Source organism: Corvus cornix, chromosome 17, assembly GCF_000738735.6.
Source record: "Corvus cornix cornix isolate S_Up_H32 chromosome 17, ASM73873v5, whole genome shotgun sequence".
Lineage (NCBI taxonomy): Eukaryota > Metazoa > Chordata > Aves > Passeriformes > Corvidae > Corvus > Corvus cornix.
In genome coordinates this window covers 4,856,791-4,876,200 of record NC_046346.1, presented here as the reverse complement: position 1 = coordinate 4,876,200, position 19,410 = coordinate 4,856,791, and the positions used below count along the sequence as shown (strand labels likewise).

At 44.5% G+C, this 19,410-nt stretch overlaps 1 protein-coding gene across 3 annotated transcripts in view; it reads left to right on the top strand.

The window, feature by feature from the left end:
* The first annotated feature begins 2,843 nt into the window (after positions 1–2,843).
* Positions 2,844–19,410, top strand: part of ABL1 (ABL proto-oncogene 1, non-receptor tyrosine kinase) — a 78,199-nt gene continuing 61,632 nt past the window's right edge. The window contains exon 1 of one of the 3 annotated variants that reach the window (XM_039561531.1): positions 2,844–3,789. In XM_039561531.1, the coding sequence (XP_039417465.1) occupies positions 3,654–3,789 (136 nt within the window). In that variant the 5' untranslated portion in view covers positions 2,844–3,653. The remainder of the gene's footprint in view (positions 3,790–19,410) is intronic. The other 2 variants (XM_039561532.1, XM_039561533.1) reach the window with 2 other exon arrangements.

Below are 19,410 nucleotides of genomic sequence, written 5' to 3'. Positions count from 1 at the left end.
AAGAAGGCAGGTATCTTGCTGTGACATTTGGGAGTGACCAGCTGACTCATCTGCCTTCGTATTGTCCCACATTAACTACAGCAGTGCTCTGGGAAACAGGAAATGCTTTTGGAGAAACTGCTGAGTGGAGAGGCTGGGAACTGCTGGCAAAGAACCTGCCCCACTTTGCTGCTTATGCTTGCACAGCATCGGAAGGAATAACTGCCTGCTGGCCTGAATGACAAACTCACCTGGTCTGTTAAATAAAAAGTAAATGCATTCATCTGCACAGATCTCAGGTGAGCCAGGGAAGAGCATAGTTACAGCCTGTACCATCCACAGCACATCCCTGGAGGTGTTCAAGGAGCAACCTGATCTAGTGGAAGATGTCCCTGCCTGTGGCAGGGGGTGGAAAGCGATGGCCTTTAGGGTCCTTTCCAACCCAAACAGTTCTGTGATTCTATGAAGTCCAGCATATTTGCAATTACTTTTGCTTAATTTGGTGAAGGTTTTCTGAGTATCGTGGACTCATGGTTGTCTCCTGGAGTTTACTCTGCTTCAGCCCTGCCGTGGTAGGAGAGATTATCCAGGATGCTCCAGTCAGACCCAAAAGAGAATAACTTCTTCAGTGAAGAATGGTTGGTACTGGGTTTTGTAACAAATTTCTCTTGTGCTGCTTGGCCTGTGCTGACAGACAACTTCATTTCCTCACTTTACTTCAATCCATGGGAGCTGAGCAGGGGGTTAGATCACCTCGGTGAGAGGCTGATCTCCATTACTGAGATAAACCTGGAGAAATTCTGCAGAGTTCAAGAGATGTGACCCTGGATTTGTCTCAGCACGATGTATCAGAATTTCTCTCTCCTGTGTGTGTGCAGCACAAACAGCCTCAGTACATGCAAATTGAGCCATTGATGGAGAAATCCAATGGAAATGGTTTGAGCTCAGTCTCCTGACTAAGAATTAGTGATGTAGGAGCAGCCTGGCACAGCAGAGGTGGAAGAGCCTGCAGGGCTGTATGAAGTGCTACATTTTGGATGCTATTGTTAGAAGATGAAAAATACAGGTCTGCCAGAGACCTTGAATATGGCGTAGGAGACATGGAGTGTGTTTGGATTTGTCACAAGGGAGGAGTCAGCCTAAACAAGCTGCTCTGTGTCCTGATGGTTGCCCTGAGCAGGAGGCTACAGCACAGAATTGCAATTGTGTGTTCTCCTGTTGTCGAGTGGGAGCAACCACAGACCTTTGACCAAAACACCTTGACCTCAAGCTGCTGCCTTGACCCTCTTCTATCCCCAAGGTGAACTGGAGAATGTATGAAAAACTAAATATCTTCAGCACCACCATCTGCTCTTTAGCATAGGGAACTCTCAGTGCATGCTGAAGGATTCAGGAGTTTACCTCCATCTTTGTACCGAATGGTGCACAAAAATAGGTCAATAAAATATTTTTTTTAATTGTCACATTCACTGGCCTCAATGGCTGGTTTTGGTATCGAGTTCTGCATATGCTGACAGCATTAATAAGGAAGTGAAGTCCTTTGTGCAAGCAGGGTGACAGATTCCTGGCTGTGGGAAAGCTGATGGCTGTGCACAGAGCTGATCCAGTAAGGATCTTTCCTTCCCTGTCCATCTCTGCAAGCATCCAGGGTCCGGAGCTGGCCAGGGGCTGTGAGACGCCTGCAGAGCCAGATCGGTCGGAAAACAACTTGGGTGGCCTTTGTAAAGTGGTAGAGAATTTCACTTGAGCTTTTTGGGGCCTTATCTGGCTTCAATTTTCCTCACCTTCCCCTTCATGCTCTCTCCATCCACCTCTCCTTCCCCTTAGACCCCTGCATGGCACCCTCATGACTTCACTTTGGAAGTCATGAGGGACTTTTATCTCCCGCAGCCCCATTCCCTCATCTCTCCCCTCGCTGCCTCCTCATGGCTCACCTTACCCTCCTCTTCCCCCCATTTCTCACTGACCCCCAACCCCTGCTCAGTCCCTCACTCCCCATAGAGGTTTTTTTCAGAAAACCACAGATTAGTTGGGGTTGGAAGGGACCTCTGGAGATCAAGGCAGGGTCACCTGGAGCAGGTGACACAGGAATGTGCCCAGGTGGGTTTGGAATGTCTCCAGAGAGGGGGACTCCACGCCCTCCCCGGGCACCTGTTCCAGAGCTCTGCCACCCTCAACCTAAAGAAGTTCTTCCTCATGTTGAGGGGAAACTTCTCGTGTTTTAGTTTATGGCCATTGCTCCTCATCCTGTCACCAGGCACTACTGAAGAGAGTCTGGCACCATCCTCGGACATGCCGTGGATATTTACATGGATTGATGAGATCCCCTCTCAGTCTTCACTTCTCCAGACTAACCCGGCCCAGCTCCCGCAATGTCTCCTCATACGAGAGATGCTCCAGCCCCCAAATCCTCTCTGTGCCCTCCGCAGGACCCTCTCCAGCAGCTCCTTGCCCATCTCGTCCTGAGGCGCCCAGCACTGGGCGCAGCACTCCAGATGTGCCTCACCAGGGCCGAGTAAAGGGAGGATCCCCTCCCTCGCCCCGCCGGCCACGCTCCACAGGGGCTTCTCCCCGGGAACCCTCCCCGCTGCCCTTCCCCGCCCGGCCGGTCCCTGCAGCCGGGAGCTGGGCCAGGATCAGGCAGCGCCGGGCGGGAGGCGGGGGCGGTGGAGGAGGAGGGGCCGGAAGGGGATGTGACCGCCCGCCCGCCGGCCCGGGGGTTCCGGGATCTCCCTCGCCGCCTCCGCCGCCCCCCGCCAGTCCCGCAGCCCCGGGGTACCCGCGGCCCTTCGCCCCGCTCCTCCCGCCCGGCCCCGCTCGCGCCGCCGCCCGCCCGCCCGGGGATGCGGCCGGCGAGGTCCCCCCCGCCTGCCCTGGCCCGGCTGCTGGGCAGGAACCGGCCTCCCGGAGCTCCCCGGCCTCGCAGCCCCGCGCCCGGCTCCGCCTGAGGCAGCGGGCACGGGGCGCCGGCCCGGCCGCCCCAGCGCTGCTCCGACGCCGCCATGGCCCCGCCGGGCCCCCCGGCCCCGAGGTAGCGGCGGTGGAAGGAGCCGAAGCCCGGTGACCGAGGAGCCCCCGTCCCATCCCCGCTCCCCAGGGAGCGTGCGGAGCCCACCCGGAGCTGCTGCTGCTTCGCCTGGAGAGCTGACATGGTTCCAGCGCACCTGGCCCTGCTGGACTTCAGCGCTACTTGAAGCCAAATCCGTGGCTCTTTGGCCTTTGCTAACTCAATGCTATGCAAAAGAAAAGGAGGAAAAAAAAAGAAACCTTGACACTGGTTGTGGTGGGAATGGCTGTTTCCTGCCCTGGGTGAGCCTATGTGTGGTTTCTTGCTTGTGAGATGAACTAATTCTCCTTTACCCGGTGGAAGACACACTACAGATGGCAACCTGAAACTTTGGTAATGCTTGGTCATTGCTGAGCGGTTGGAACTTTTACTCGGTTTTTTTTTTGCATAAAGTCACCTAAGGAGCCTTGTTGCTGTCTTCAGGAGCATTGAAGGAATTTGTCTGTCTTAATTCTTCACCTCAAGTGACTTTATCCCACCGTGAGTGCGGCCAGTGCACCCACCTAAATACCTTCTCCTTCAAAATTCCTTCCCAGCCTGGAAGATCAGGGATCACAGACTTCTTCAAAAACTTCTCGTCCTGGGAAAGGCTGCTCAGAGTTACTTTATGGGGCAGCAGCCTGGAAAAGTTCTTGGGGACCAAAGGAGGCCAAGTCTGCCTGCCCTGCACTTCATCAAAGGAGCAGGGAAGAAGGAGTCATCGAGGCATGCGGGCCCACACTGCAACGTCTTCGTGGAACATGGTGAGAAGTTTCAATTGGTATTTGGTTTAATTTGGGTTTGCTGAGCTAGGTACAATACTGATTTATTCAAGACCACAGAGCAGATACAGGTGCAGACATGTACTTTATGAAAGTCTTGTTTTCTTTCCCTTCCTGCTTAATGCAACTCTTCTGTGCTTGTTTAAGAAAATACTTGGGTCAGATTGCCTGAAACCTAAGGTGAGGTTATTGTGCAGCTAAAAGTGAAATGCAAGGAAGTAACTTTTTAACGATGTACAAGTATCTCATTTCTGCCTTGGTTATGTCCTGGTTTGCAGTCTGGGAAAGTGTTTGATCCTTTTTGAATTGTCTGTGTCATGGTACAGACCAGTCTCAGCCAGTGGTGATGCTGTGGTCAGTGACAGGTGTTCTTTAATTATCTTTACCGAAGAGACTTTGCTACTTGGAAGGGAAAAAACCCCTTATTTTGGAAAGTTTGTGAACTTACTGCTGTTGTGAAAAGAGTTTCTTGTTGCATTTGGAGCACCTTTGTTTAGTGATTTCTCATAGCTGGTTAAACCTTCATCTGTGCTGTGATGGATTGAAGTGCTAGAGGCCAAAAATTTGGGGTAGAGCAACCCTGTCACTTGCTGCAAAGTATGAGGGGAGTTCAGAATCTTAGAAAAGAAGCCAGATGAAAAACTCAGTGGGACTCAGAGGTATATTTGGTGACTGCATCAAATATTTTCTTCCTTAAACAAACAACAACAACAAAACAAAACAAAAAACCAAAAACACCAACTGCCCCCCAACCCCAAATAACAAAAAACAAACAAAAAACCACCCTGAAAACAAAGAAATTGTAAACTGAAGGCATCTCTACAGAAGTGAGGTGCAGAAATGCATTGTTTTGCTGAAACTCTCTGCAGTAATCCTTGCATTTGCACAACACTTTTTTAATTCTAACGTTCTCGGAGATGATGTGCTGCTGGCCGCTGTCTTTGGCTGGAGAATGCGATTTTGACAAAGCTTCTGCAACAGTTTTGTCCTGCAGAGGAGGTTTATCTGTGAACAAAACAAAACTGCATCTGTAATCTTCATATAACTAAAAATTGAAATATTTGCTGTGTCTGAGAACAGAATCTAGTTACAGGAAAAGTTTTGATTTGTTCTTACTTTTAAGGGCTTTGCTTTCAAACTTTTTCTCATTCTGTGTTTCTAGAAGGGCCCAAGAAATTCTCTGCAGTGTTCAACAAACACACAGAGATCCCATGTTTGTACTGCTCTGCTGAAATACTGTTTTGAGTTACTTTAATGTTTTATTTTCCCCCACAATCTCTGTGTGCTGAGGAACTTGAGGTAATTAAGGGAAGGTTAGAGAGTATAAAGGCCGACTTGGCCCTCTGATGTTAAACCTGCTGCTGGATTTTTCCTTGCTTTCAGTCCTGTGATATACCCACTCCTCCACCCCCAGTTCCGTTCCTGCTTTTCCTACTTTGGACAGAGTTTCAAGGTCAGATGAGATACAGCCAGAGCACTAGCTGCAAGCAATACAATATTCTTAGTCCCTTTGGTGTTTTGCTGTAGCAGAAGAGCCAGAAACGCTCCTTTTTGATCATCTAACAGCAATAGGCAGATGGTAACTTCTTGCCAGTGTGACCTGAGGTCAGCAGATCCCAGCACATTCACGAGGAAAAATGGCATCTCTAATGTCCGTGTGCCATATGTCCACGAGAGACCGTGGTGTCTTGATTTAGAAAAGAATAAACTTGAAAGAGGACATCAGGGCTAGGACATCTGTTAAGAGAACTGCAAAAGATCAGCCTCGCTTATACACATGAGGAAAAGTTTCTTCCTTTGAGTGGACGAAAAGGTTCTTCCAAGTCCTGGCAGTAGAAGGCAGTACCACCATTTTTTATTTAGCTCTCTTTTGAATTTGGGCTGCTCCTGTCCTGAAAAATGCTATATTAAAATATCTGGACAAATTAAGAGGGGAAGAAAGTTCATTTTAGAAAGCTCTTCCTTTTCCTCTCAGTAGTTTGTCTTTGAAATACATAGACTGACATACTTTATAATTAATGAACAGATCAGTATTTAATGCCTTCAGTCCTGTTGAGATAATGTGCCATGGGCTGTTGTTCATAAAAATAAAATTGGTGTTTTTTCAGGGCTTAAATATTTGCACGTTTGCCTTTCAGTACTGTCATCACACAGTTTCTTCTAAACACCAGACACTGTATCTGGCCTCTCTGTCACACTGTGAGTACTAGTCTGTCCCAAGAAAATCGTGTTTCTGGCTTTTTGTGACTAAGAAATGCTTAAGGAGAAATTCCATGGTGGGCCACTTAACCCCCTAGAGACAGGTGAATTCTTAAATGTACTTGTCTGAAGTTCTTGTGTATTAAAGCCCATGATAAAACAAACAAAAGAAGTGGAACTTTTGGTGGCAGGGCTCTCCTTTAAGGGTTGTGTTTTTATAAAGGTATTCATGATCCTGTTTTGGTGAGACCACTACCTGCAAAGTCCTAGTGAGGCTCATTCAGCAGGCACTTAGTGGAAGGTCTGGACTGCTTCAGATTTTAGCTGAAAGGGTTAGTGAATATTATCAGGTACTAACTGCGTAAGGCAAAATAACTTTCAGGAAAGTGATTCCATTTCTCGGTCGTCGCACTCTCCGTAGCACCCAAAGCAACACACTGAGAGGCTTCTGAAAAGCCAAGGAGGCAACTGGCCAGAAATCAGCTCTGCTGGTGCTCAAATGCTCTGTGAGAATAATGCAGAAAGGCTCTAAATTTTGTCATGAGCTGACAATTGAGGAGTGCCTTAAGGGGAAAAAAGTAATCTATGGGCAAGTTTTGGTCTTCTCTCTTTGTGCTGTTACTTTCCCCACGGAGGGTGTTTTACAAGCTGGAGTTCATGCTCGTGTCGTTACCCGGGGCAGCAGAGTAGCCCTTGCTGGGATTTTACAAATTTCACCCTGCAGATTACTCCAGCTCACATTTTGCTTGCAAGCTTGAACTTGAGAGGAATTATAAAGGCAAAGTTTGCTTCTTTCTCTCTGCTTTGCTTGGTGAGAAATGAGTTTATAGTCACTGCTTTTTGGGAATATCCAGCTGAAAGAAAAGCTGTGGTCAGTAGAGACAGTTAATGGGAAAGACTTTGTCAGTGCACCTTGAAATTTGCACACTAGTGTATCCTGTGCCTTTCCAGAACGTTAATTTCGGCAAAACTCAAACTTCTGAAAAGAAAGGTATGTTCCCACAGGGCTCAGCTCTGGTCCCAGAGTAGGCAGGAGTTGACTGGAGTGACTGGCAAACACCACACCTTCTCTGACTGTCATGTGGAGATGTTGCTGCACTGAATGATGAGCAGATTCCCTGAAGCATCTTGGCTGAACAGTATCTCCAAGCAAAAGCAGCACTTGAAGGCTTAAAAAATGAAGTCTAATCATTACATATGTCATGCTGAGGTGAGGAAGAAACTGATAAAGCACTCAGACAAAAATGGCCTTTTCATAGTCTTTCATAGTGATAAAATGTGGTCTTAGAGTTTCTCTTCCAGCAGGTGAGTGATAGGGAAGCTTAAATGAGCTGTTTACCTCACTGTAAAGAGAGATAAACTGCAGAACTGGGTCCATTTTTTTATACCTTTAGTGCTGAATATAGCTGAAGTCAGCCAACTACAGTCTCTGTCATATTAGATCTGAACTCTTTTTCTTACAAGGGTGCTGAAAGTTTTACTGCTTTAATTAGGAAGCAATTGTGCAAAATGGATCCATAGCACCAGCTTGCCACAGCTGCCAGTTGGAGATGTGCCCTATACAGTTCAGTGTGGGGAAAAATCTCAACAATTAAAAGTACCCTTTCCTACATTATTGATTAAAAATAAAATTTTAAGGGTCTATGTTTAATAATATATCTTGTTTTATGCTGTTAAATTTCATGTTTCAAGTGTTTGAATTGTGAAAGCAAATAAATTACATTATAATCAGTTCCAACCATATCCTGGGCTCATCCCACAGTGTGGGCAGCAGGGCAAGGGGGGAGATTCTCCCCCCTCTACTCCATTGTGCTGATACGGCACCTGCAGTGCTGTCTCCAGCATGGGAAGGACATGGACCTGTTGGAAAGAGTCCAGAGAAAGCCATGGAGATGCTTCAGGGGTTGGAGCCCCTCTGCTCTGGAGACAGCTGGGAGAGCTGGGGGTGTTCAGAGCCTCAGAGAAGGCTCCAGGAAGACCTTACAGCCCCTTCCAGTGCCTAAACAGGCTCCAAGAGAACTGGAGAGGGACTTTGGACAAGGGCCTGGAGTGACAGGACAAGGGGAAATGGCTTCAAACTGATAGAGGGTAGATTAGATATAGAGAAGAAATTCTGCCCTGTGAGGGTGGGGAGGCCCTGGCACAGGGTGCCCAGAGAAGCTGTGGCTGCCCCTGGATCCCTGGAAGTGTCCAAGGCCAGGATGGATGGGGCTCTGAGCAATCTGGGGTAGTGGAGGGTGTCCCTGCCCATGGCAGGGTTTTGGAACAAGATCATCTTCAAGGTCTGATTTTTGTACTCATTATCCTTTATCCTACAAGCGAGCTCAATATGTATTCGTTATATGCAATATACATTTATTAGATAGTCAATTGCCCATACATGGAAATGATTTAAATGAGATTCCTTCCATACTAGAACTGTTTCTTCAAACCCATGTACTTAAACCCCTCTGCATTTATCTCTTTCCATTGTACCTCAGGGCATTTTTATGCTTTGTCTCTGCTTCACCAACTGCAAAACCTGAGACTTCAAAGAAACTGCTTTACTACTGTGGACTCCACTTTAGACCATTCACCTGAAATTGGATTGTTAGCACTGGCCTAATTGGAATCCATTTTTTAGAGTCTGCCTTCAGTATTTCAGGTCTTCATTCTGAACTGACAAAACTTTCTTCGTTGTTAGGCTGGAGATTTGGCAGCTCCCAAATTTCAATTTCCATCTCTATTAGGAGAGACTTATCCCTGGCTTTTGGGATCATTGCTTCTGTATCCAACTTCACTGTGCCTCAGTATTAGCCTGGTTAATGCTGACATCTGCTGCATGCCGAATGCAGATTTGTTTATGGCCTCTGACTATATCCCTTTTCATGATAAAAAATGCTTGCTGTATTTTTGACTGCTCCAATTATCAAATACCACTAGGTTTTGCTAAGAAGCTCCTCCACAAAACTTGATCTGTGGTTGGAATATGTTTGGAAAGAGACATAAGACTTTCTAAACTGCTTTTCCACAAACCGAGGTGGATGATGATGATGATGGGGAAAGGCTAATCCCTTTCCTGGGCAAAAGCAGTTCTGTTTTGTGCACTGACTAATCTTTGATAACTTGCCATATTTAAGCAGTTGATCTCCTTCATGACAAATAGGTAGCAGTTGCTCATATGCCAGGCTTTCATGAACAGATTTTGCTAGTTCTGCTTCTTATTTACAATTTTTAACAGGGAAGGCTATGGTAGGAAATCAGGACAGGGAGGCAAGAGAAAGCTGCAGGGTGTTAGAATAGAAATCTTTCCTTGTAGGTGATCATCTCTTCAGCACACCTCAACATTTACCATCAAGCTCGCAGTATTTTACATTGAAAAGTTTAAATCTTAAGCTTGAAAGTGTGAAGTTGACACAGTCCTGTTGCTGAGAGTTGACAATCCTGAATTTCATCCCTGGTGCTCTCAGGGTCAGGCTCTGTGGCATGTGGCAAATCATGAGGGTGCAGAAAGGTGAAAGTGGCCTTGGAAAGTCCTGTGCTGTTGACTGTCACTTCAAGGTGGGGATGCTGATGGGTTGTGCCTTGGAACAACAGGGATGTGTTTCCAGCTGTGCTTGTAGGAACTGTGGTAAAGCAGACAAGAAATAATGGGATAGTGTTTTGATAGCCCTGGTATGGATGGGACTGTAACCAGTGCCTTGGCAGGTGCCAGGTGAGGAGTGCTCTTAGCTGACATCAGGCAGGGGTGGTGCAGGGCTGCAGGAGTTAGTCCAGCTCTTAACACCCAGCTGATACCAGTGTTGTGGTCAGTAAAGTTCGTAGCACCCTGCCTTGAGTTTTGGGCCCTGTTTGGAGTATTTTAGCATCACCAGGACATTCCTGCAGCTCCCTCAGTGTACTTGATCCACCCTGTAAAGTTTAAAACCTGGATGACCATGGTACTGTGTGGGTGGCCATTGGGTGTGTTGCAGGTGCCATCTCTTTCAGCTGTATAAAACACTCTGATTTGCATTTACAGAGACTGAAGGAAGTGTCTGAAATGCTAATGGCCTTCTGGAGTTATTGTTGCAGATGGACTTTGCTTTCTTTTCTTTGTCGGGGGAAGGGGCTGCCTTCTCTCTGCTGTGTCTGTTAAGAGCTGTGTGAGGAGCACCGGTGTCTGCACCCAGCAGCGCTCAGCCATGCTGTGCCATTCTTGTGAGAAGTAGTTAGTCTCCTTAGAAAAGGTCTGTTGTGAATCCCAGAAGTCCATTGCTGTAGGAATATCCAGAGCAGTTCCAGCAGAAGCAAGAGGGACTCTTGTTTCTTTGCTTCTGTGACTCTCTCATCAGTCAGCTCTTACTCTGCTCTATGTTGATTGAAGATCGATCTAAACAATCTGTAGAGGTTATTAATCTGCTTGCCAGAGTGTCCGTTTAATTGGTTTAAGGAGGATTCTTGGGCAAAAAGGTAATGAACATTCAATTTTAGTGAGTAAAGCTGCCTAAGGCAATGTCTTTCCTTAGTTCTTAACTAAATTAGTTCTTACTTAGATCTTAGTTCTTAACTTTGGCCTTTCTTTAAAGTTCTGTGTTTAATGCAAGCGTTGCACTTAGATATTAAGTATAAATTTTTGTGAAATGGCTGGAAGTTTCATCATGCTCATGGCAAGATTTGATATAATTCTGCTAAAATGGTGTGTTGTGCTCTGGGAGGAATCCCTTTCCACACATCTATCTCCTTGTAATGCCGGGACAAGTGTGTCCTGAATACCAGCTTGCTTTAGTTTTTGCTTAAGTACTTTCTGAAATTAGTGTTGAAATTAGATTTAGGGGGTTTTTTTTGTGTGTGTTGTTTTTCGTTTTTCCCAGCATTTTTTCCTGGCTGTTACCAGCTGGGTTGTGAAAAGCAGGAGCTTGCTTTTATGCAGAGTGATTGCTGCTAATTTACATGGACGTAAGCGAGCTCATCATTCTTTCATGAGTGAGGAGACTGCCTGATTTATGTTGTGTCATCTCTGAGCACTGTTTTTACCTAATGAATAGAGTTTCACAACAGATTATTAATCAAGACTTTGGTTTCATTGTGTGTATTAAAGAATCAATATTGCTACACGTCGCCTGCCTTGAGAAGCTGCTTATCCATTAGTGACGCTTTTCTAAGGCATTCTGGTGCATTTATCATTTCAGCTGACTTTTCCTACCTTATTCCTGCCACATCTTCCTGGGGCCTGAGCTGTGTCCAGTCTGCCTCTCTGTAGATTCCTCCTTTGAAGTGCTGTCTGAGCAGTAGCAAGTGTTTTTTAGTCCAGTCTCTCCTTAGAGCTCATGAAATAGTAAAAGGCTCAATGTTCCTCTGCTGTGGTTTGCACTCCACATTTGCATCAAAGAGGGAGTGATGGCCTCAGAAACTGGGAATAATGTGGGATGAAGACTTTATTGAATTACATACTCTGCTGCCTGTTAAATGCCTGGGGTTTGGATGGCAAGGCTTGCTGGAGGACAGGATTCCCCCGTTTGCTGACCTGCTGTTTGTTCCCTGTCCAATGTCCATCTCTGCTGGAAGTACAGAGTGACCTGGGCATGTTCCCTGTGTTTCCCGTCACGCTGACGCTGTAGAGGAGGAAATTTCACTTGCTCTGCGCATCCAGAATCTACCGAAACACACACACATGAGCTCTGTCAGGTTTTATAGTGACCCCAGTGAGCTAATCTCCTGCCAATCCACACCTGGGGTGATGGCTATTTCACGGCCTTTTTTTTGTGTGTGTGTTCCCAAAATAAATAAGGTTGTTTTTCCAGAGGCTGAATGTGTGAAATGGTAGTGGGATAAAGACATGGAAACTTTAAATAGGAAATTCTTTGGGCTTTCAGGAAATGTTTGCTATGTCATTCATGTTCAAGCTGCCCAAATTCAAAGGCTGCTTGTTAGGTTCTGCCTCATTTAACATACCTGATGAAGGGCTGTTCCCAAGTTCTCAGTTCCTGGACTGACCACAGAGAGTTATCACAGGGCTGTTATGCAGTAAACACAACTGTTTTCACTTGGATTTTTGTGAATAAAATTATTTAATTAATTTAAAGTGTTTAAAATTATTTACTTAATTAAAATGTAAGGTTTATTACAAAGGTGTAAAGCAAATGAAATTGTCATTTGGGGCACTGGCCACCAGATGTCTTCTGTGACTTCACTAACTTGCTCTGATTAAAACAATCCCTGCAGTGAGAAGCATCTTGGAAATGAGCAAAAGTTTAATGGTGAGCACCAGGGTCAGAAGTGACAACCGTGGGTTTCAGAAATTGTGGCTGTCAAGTCTTTTTAGATACTATTAGAACCTGTAATCTTTATGTGCTTGCTTGCTGATGAAAAAAAAGGTTGGTAGGTGATGTTTGCTTTCACTGTTAATGGGAAAATCTTGCTCCCTCATCTCCTCAAGCTCCATTTCAGCCCGTTCTTTGTTTCAAAAAAAAAAAAAAAAAAAAATAGTTTTCAGTTCTGCATTCCTTTTCACTTATTGATATCTTCTGCATTTGATCTAATACCCCTACTTCTTTTGTTATGCTGCACTGACTTTTTTAAAACAGAAATACTTTCCTTATATTAATATTAAATATTAGATTCCTCTTGGTTTAGAAACTGATTTGGTAAATCTTCTTGTAGCATTGAGTTCAGCATTTGTGAACGTGAGCTTTTGCTGGCAAGGATGCTGAGGGAATATCTGGAAACAAATTCAGCCTGTGACAGTTATTTACACAGTTGGTGTTGTCTGAATGTCAGAATTGCTCTCACAGAGCTAATTGTGGAGTTAAATTGTTATGAAGCATTGTTAACAATGCTTACAAAAGCAAAGCTGTAATCTAGTAATACTCTATTTTACTCAAATCTCTTTTGTGTGGGAGAATTTTATAATAACGAAGATGATTTAGTGTATCTAGCAAAATAGTTTAAGCTATAAATATGTGTGTGCAAATTGGGCTTTATTTTTATTATTTTTATTGGCTCTAAGTTCTTTTCATTCCTTATGTAAGTCTGACTACACGTAATGTTCATTTAAAAACGATGTCCCATTTTAGCTTGAATAACTGGAACAGCTATTAGAGCTATTGTTGTCTGGCTACATCTCATGTTTGCAAATAACTTAGGAAAGCTCAAATGAAAAATTTTGAATGAATGCCAAGCTGTTATTTCTTCTTTAATATATTTAGCTGGATAGATAAGAAGCTGCATTTGAAAGTCTCTGCAGCCAAACCTTTACTTCTTACGAGACTTATTGATGGATTGCACTAAATGTGTTTGCTATATACATTCTTTTTTTTTCTCAACGTGGAGCTATTTAATAGAAAATAGATGTCCTTTACAGGAAATGAACTGGAGGGAAGACAAGGCTCTTCCCATCATTTGATACTGTTGATGTTCATATAGAAGCTGCAATTTCCCTGGGCTCTGCAGATTGTCTGTTGTGTCTAAATAGTGCCTCCCACACTGAGGTTTGGATGTCAAGGTGCTATCATGTTTCAGGTATTAAGTAGTAATTATTGTTATGAGGTGATCACATTAGACAGTGTAAGTGTTGCTCAACCTTTCAAATTCCATGTCATTAGGAAAAAAAAAATGTGTTGGGGAAGCTTCAGTCTAATTTAGCCCTCACTGTGAGAACTGCTGGTGGGTTTTACCTTGCTCTGCTGAAAAGTGGGGGTAGAAAAGGCTTTTTATGACCACAGGTACACCACCAGGTGTGGTGTGGGTTGTTGTGCTTGCTAAATACAACTTGGAGATGTAATCTGGGAGTTAATTGTGGACTTGCTGCAGCAGTGGGTCTGGAGAGGGCCAAATCCTGAAGGCTGTGGCTGGTTAGCAAAACACACTCAGCTACCTCTTAAGCGGGTAATATTTTGAGCCAACCAAAAGGATGAATTAGAATAAGAAAGGTTGGATTTTTGGAGGCAAATGCTAGCTTGAAATGTTAATGTAATCATCTTGGTGACTGCAGTTTTGCCTCTGCAAAGCAAAGGCAGTGCATGACATTTCATTGAAGACCTGCTGCAATGTTGATAAGCTGACCTCTCCTGAGAGGAATTGTGAACTTCACTGAGCAGCAGTGTGACTTTGTAATTGTGGTTAAAAACACAGGATTTGAAAAACATTAAATGAAAATAGATCAGTGCTGCATTTATTATCAGGTAAGGATTCAAAGAACCGTGAAATGTTAACTTGAAATATTTACATTCCACTCATAGGAATAAGTAGCACAAATCCAGTGAAGTGTTTTTGTTCTAATTTGTTAACTTGGGTTACTTTTCCCCAGAAAAGTGAGTATTGCATTGTGTTGGCCATGCCCACATCATTTAGTCCTGCATAACTACAGAGGCATTAAGAACATCGAGGTGAAAGACACAGACCAACAGAGCAGTCGCTTTCCAGCTCAGACATCTATGTCATCTGCAGCATTCCCAAATTAGGAAGTGGTGGGCTTCAGCAGGACTCTGGAGCAGGATGATGTGGAGCCCCTGGAATGAGACACACTTCATGGCCATGGACAGTCTTGAGTCAGCCGGTGCTGAGGGTGCCTCGTCACCCCGGTGCCCATGAGTCACGGTGGCGGCGGCGGAACTTTGTCTGCCGGGAGATAAAGGGTGGATGTTGTGGCTGAAATGGGGAGATGGCTGGTGAGCCACTTCTGAAATAACTACATGGGATGGTAGCCACAGTGCTTGGTTGGGCTGAACTATTTTGGCCATTCTACCTTTAAATTGCTCCATGGATGTCACAGCTTTTAAAATTCCAGCTGTAGAAGGACGGCGGCGCTTCTGTGGTTATGAGGCTTTCATCTGCTGAAGTCGTATTTCAGAAAGTTGATGTGCTGCTTGTGAAATGCTCCCCTAAGGCAAACAAGCCCTTTGGGGAGGGGGACTGAGGGCTGGAGTGAATCAGACAGGCATTTTACATTTCAATTATTAATATAGTACTTTTTATGATTCTCAAATTGGAATTGCTAGCAGCTGAATTTTAAAAATGTACTAACTTCTAAAATTTTTAGGAGTAAAACTAACCCTGTGCAAGTAAAGGTGCTGTTTTCTACTCCAAGACCTCTTTACTACAGTCTTACACAATCACACTTGGATTTGAATTCTCTTTGTCTTGCTGCAGTGTGTTCTGCTGGTATCCGTGGTCAGCCATGTGGAGGTGTCAATTTGTGCAGGATCCATAAGGGATGAGTCCAGGGGAGCTCTGCAGCTTCCTCCTCTGGAGAGTAAGGTCTTACCTGAGAGGACTTACTCAAAAGGTAATTGCAGGGTGCATTCCTGACTTGTAACCAAATTCTGAATTATTTAAAATGGATCCAGATAAGCAGTGCTATTAAAAATCATCATCACAAGGATGCTGAATGCAAAGCTGAACAAATGGATTTCTTTTGACTACAACAAACTGGATTCGAGTATATTGGACATTTCTCCTTGTGCCTCTCTCCCCATCAAAAAAAGTGTTTAAAAAAACCAATCTGAGTGCAATACTTCAGGCAAAAAAGGGGTGGAGGAGGAGGTCTGTGGGAGAGCTTTTGCTAAGTTCTGTCAGTGCACCTACACCTTGACTCCAAGGTGGGCCAAGCTGTGTGAATGCAGCTCCTGCCCAAACAAAGCCCTGCTGGAGCCAGGGATGTTGGAATTCACCTCCTCATGCCATGCAGCACTTCCCACTCCTCTGGAGTACAAACCACCCGTCCTGACTCTTGGTTTCAGAGGCTGACATGTCTGTCTGAGCATCCAAGGTTTGCAGCTGTGGTGAGGGAATTGCTTTTAGCCCGGGATCATACCTGGGATGTTTTATGAAGCTTTGGCTTGAGGAGCTGGCCTTGCCAGGGGTTGGCCTGGGGGTGTTTTATGAGATGCACAAGTAAAAGCAGATAACAGGGATGGGGGAGGAGAGCTATGGAAATGTTCACGGCTTCTCCCGGGCTCTTCTGCCGCTTCCTGCTGCGGGGGTGGCTGCGAGCCAGCCTGGGTGACAGAGCTCCTGTTATTGTGAGACCACAGATAAACCACGACCGGGGCCTTGGATCCTGCTTTCCCTTGTGCCACCTCCACTTTTCCTCCCACATCTGGCTCTTGCACACAGTTGCGATGTGCTACCAAACGCAGACCAAATAATACAGAAAGTAAAGCAGCTTTTTCTTCACTCCCAACATCAGTGTTATGTTGCGAAGAATAATTGAGATTTTTTTCAATAATTTCTCCTCAGTGCTGGGATTGTCCTTGGATATATAAAATGTATATTTTCAGGCTGGGTAATTGAGGTTTGTGTAGGGAGTGATTCCAGCGGTGCACAGGTACTGAGGCAGATGAAATGCTGTGTTACTCCTTGCAGCAGGGAACAGCATCACGGGTAGTTAACAAGTACCTGCTTGGATTGTTCCTAAGTCAAAACCAGATCCTTCATCTTTATGTTCTTTATCATCATAAAGCTGCAACTTCTTGCTCTGTAACCCATATAAATTGGTTATAAGATTTCTTCGTAGAAGGGGAAGAGGGTTAAAAGTGTGGAAGTGCTTGAAGGTCCTCAGAGATGGAATAGTTTGTGTTTGCTGGTTTAAATTGGAAGCTCTGCCTTTTGTACAGGTATTGATGCCAAAATAGAATGCTGTGCACGTTTATTTGGCTTTGATTTATTCATTGGAGTGGGGGAAGATTAAACTGTTCCTGGATAATGCTCTCTAGTAGATGCCTATCCTATAGCCACCCAAATTTGATCCTTTTTAATCCTTCAAAAATCTGTGTTGTATATCCCCTGATATTTCACTCATCTTGTAACTGCTCACCTTTTGTCTTCCAGTGTGCTAAAGCTGATTATTTGTTTTGATTATTTTGGGGTTGTTTGTTGTTGGTTTTCTTTGTCTCTATCCATTTGTTGCTTTTTTTCTTGGAGAAACAACTGTCCATTTTCAAATTGGATGCTCTTGCAGGTTGAGTGATTCCTTTGTATTGTGTAAGACTATGGAAATCCTGCTGTTGAGCTGAAGCAACTGAAATCCTTGTTTAGAAAAGAAAGTACTAATTTCTTACTGCCTCCTAGAAAAGCTGTTGGCCTGCTCCTGCAGGTGACCTGCCAAGGATTTAAGAAAGAAAAATTGGATTTTATCCTTTTTTCCCTGGCTTTAAGATAGTTAAAGCTGGCATGAAAAATGGTGGTTTTCTGAGAGGGGCTTTGTCTTCCCAAAGCAGCAAAAAAGAGCAAACCTAATCTTGTTTTTCTTCTCAGGTCAGCTTTTAAATTCTTGGATATATTAGCTTACTATTGAAAATAGTATTTCTTTCTTTCTGCCCCTTTAAGTAAAGGGAGATGGCTGCTTTGCCCACTCAAATCGATATTTTGGCATCTTTCTGTACTTGCTCCTTCTTGCTGCATTTTGGGAGGATAGTCCTTAGAGATTGGCAGTGTCCTTTTTGGGACAGCTGGACTTGAAAGGCCGGTGGCACTTGGGTAAAGTGTCATCCAGACATCCCTGACATCCCTGCTCTCCTCTCCCACCACAGCCTGTGACCCTTGAGCTATTGATCACTGCTTCTGTAATTATAATTGGTGTAACTCCTGAACACCTGATGGTAGAGAACACTTTTGCAGTCTCTAAGGTGCAAAATACCCGTCCAACAGCTCAGTGGAACCAGAAAATCAGACTTGTTCTTGGGAAACTTTTAGCTTTCTTGATGAGATGGATCATAGTTTTTAGCCAAACTCATCTGTATGACTGGATCCCTCTGTCTGAACGAAGCCTGAAGGATTATGTGGACAGGAGGCTGTTGTGAGTTATAACGAGAAGCTTTGTTTTGAAAACCGGTGTTTTTCTCCTACACTGCAATTACAGGGGATGGGGCTTAGATTTCCACTTTGTTCTCACCAGTTGTTGAGGCCTGACCTGGAGCTTGCCAGGAGGCTGGTGGTGTGATTGCAGCACTTTGGAGCAGGACAGGCACTGGGGACTTCCAGTTCAGACACTTTTTCTCATCCAGCCTGCAGATTTTTATCTCCTTTAACAAACAGACGTAGAAATTGAAGAAACAATGCACAGGTTCATGTCTTGGCAATATCTCTTCTTCCATGAACCCTGACCAACACAGCGATGGGAAAGAAGAAACATAATTGTAGCAAAATGTTACACGTGTCTCCTTCAATTTTCAAAGCCTGTATTTGAGGGAAAATTGTATTTCTGGACTCAATAGTCCAGAAACATTGTCCTTCCATTTCCTCTACATTGTCTCTTTCCTACAAATATTATTTTCATAAGATGCAGTCTGAATTAATGCCTTTTTTTAATATGTCTTTTTTGTGTCATAAAATAACCATTCCAGCTGAGATCGAGTTCATCCTTCAGCATCCATATTCAAAGGAAAAGTCTTAAGGATTATCAAAAAGCTAAAGCTGGAGGAGGCCATCTTGCCTTCATGATCCTTCGGGCTTTGAGATTTTGGTTCGGAGCACTTGGTATTTTTTTTACCTCATGTCTGGGGACATTTTATCATCCTCCTCTTTCCTGTTCCAAGCAATTACCATTTATTTTATCTTTAAGCAGCAGCCTGTGGCAATAAATTTTAGGAAATTCCTTCCCGCCCTTTATTAAGCCCTACATAATAGCTTCCACTACTCACTCATACATTCATTAGGAAGAATTAAACGAGTGCTGGCGCCCATTAGCAGAGCATTTAATAACCTCTCCAAGGGAAGGTGCAGCAGATTGGAATAAATGAACAGGACCAAAAACAAATGAAATAACTTCATAGAATATGCTCAACTAATTCGTTCTTAAAAAAACTGCTTATTTACATTAACGTAGCACTTCAAAAGGTGTCGGTTTGAAACCCCTGGCAGAGGAGTCCCTGAAGATCTACAGGCAGTGACAGTGAGAGCGTGGGTGTGGTGCCTGAGGGAAGGATTCTGGCCGTTTTAGGGAGAGAAAGGGCATTTTAGTGTGTCCTGTCCACTTCCCCAGCTGCTGATGCTGTCTGCAAGGCTGATGGCTGTGCTTATTGACTGCAGGGAGGACATCTGTCCTGTAGGAGCTGGGCCATAACTAATAGCTCATCTCATCTGGTAGCAGCCACACCACACTTCTTGGATGCCTGTGATGGCTGATCCCTGTCAGGATGGGCTATGGGAAAATCAGACCTCGTACCAGTAAGGAAATTACCCTTCCTCCATTGGTGCTTAGCTATTGTTTTAAAGAGGATTCACACTCAGCCGACAGTTGGCATAGGAGAGATCAGAGTCTGAATACCCCTAAGTGGCTTTTCCAGAATAAAGATAATATTGGAGGTATTGCTGTAGGGAATTTCCTTAGGAAATCTCAACTTGAAAAGCACTGGGACTACAGATAGACCTGGAGCTGCACATTACAGGAAGAGTTTTGCTGCTAGTTCTAGTACTTTCCATTGTTTGACAGTATTTTAATTTTTA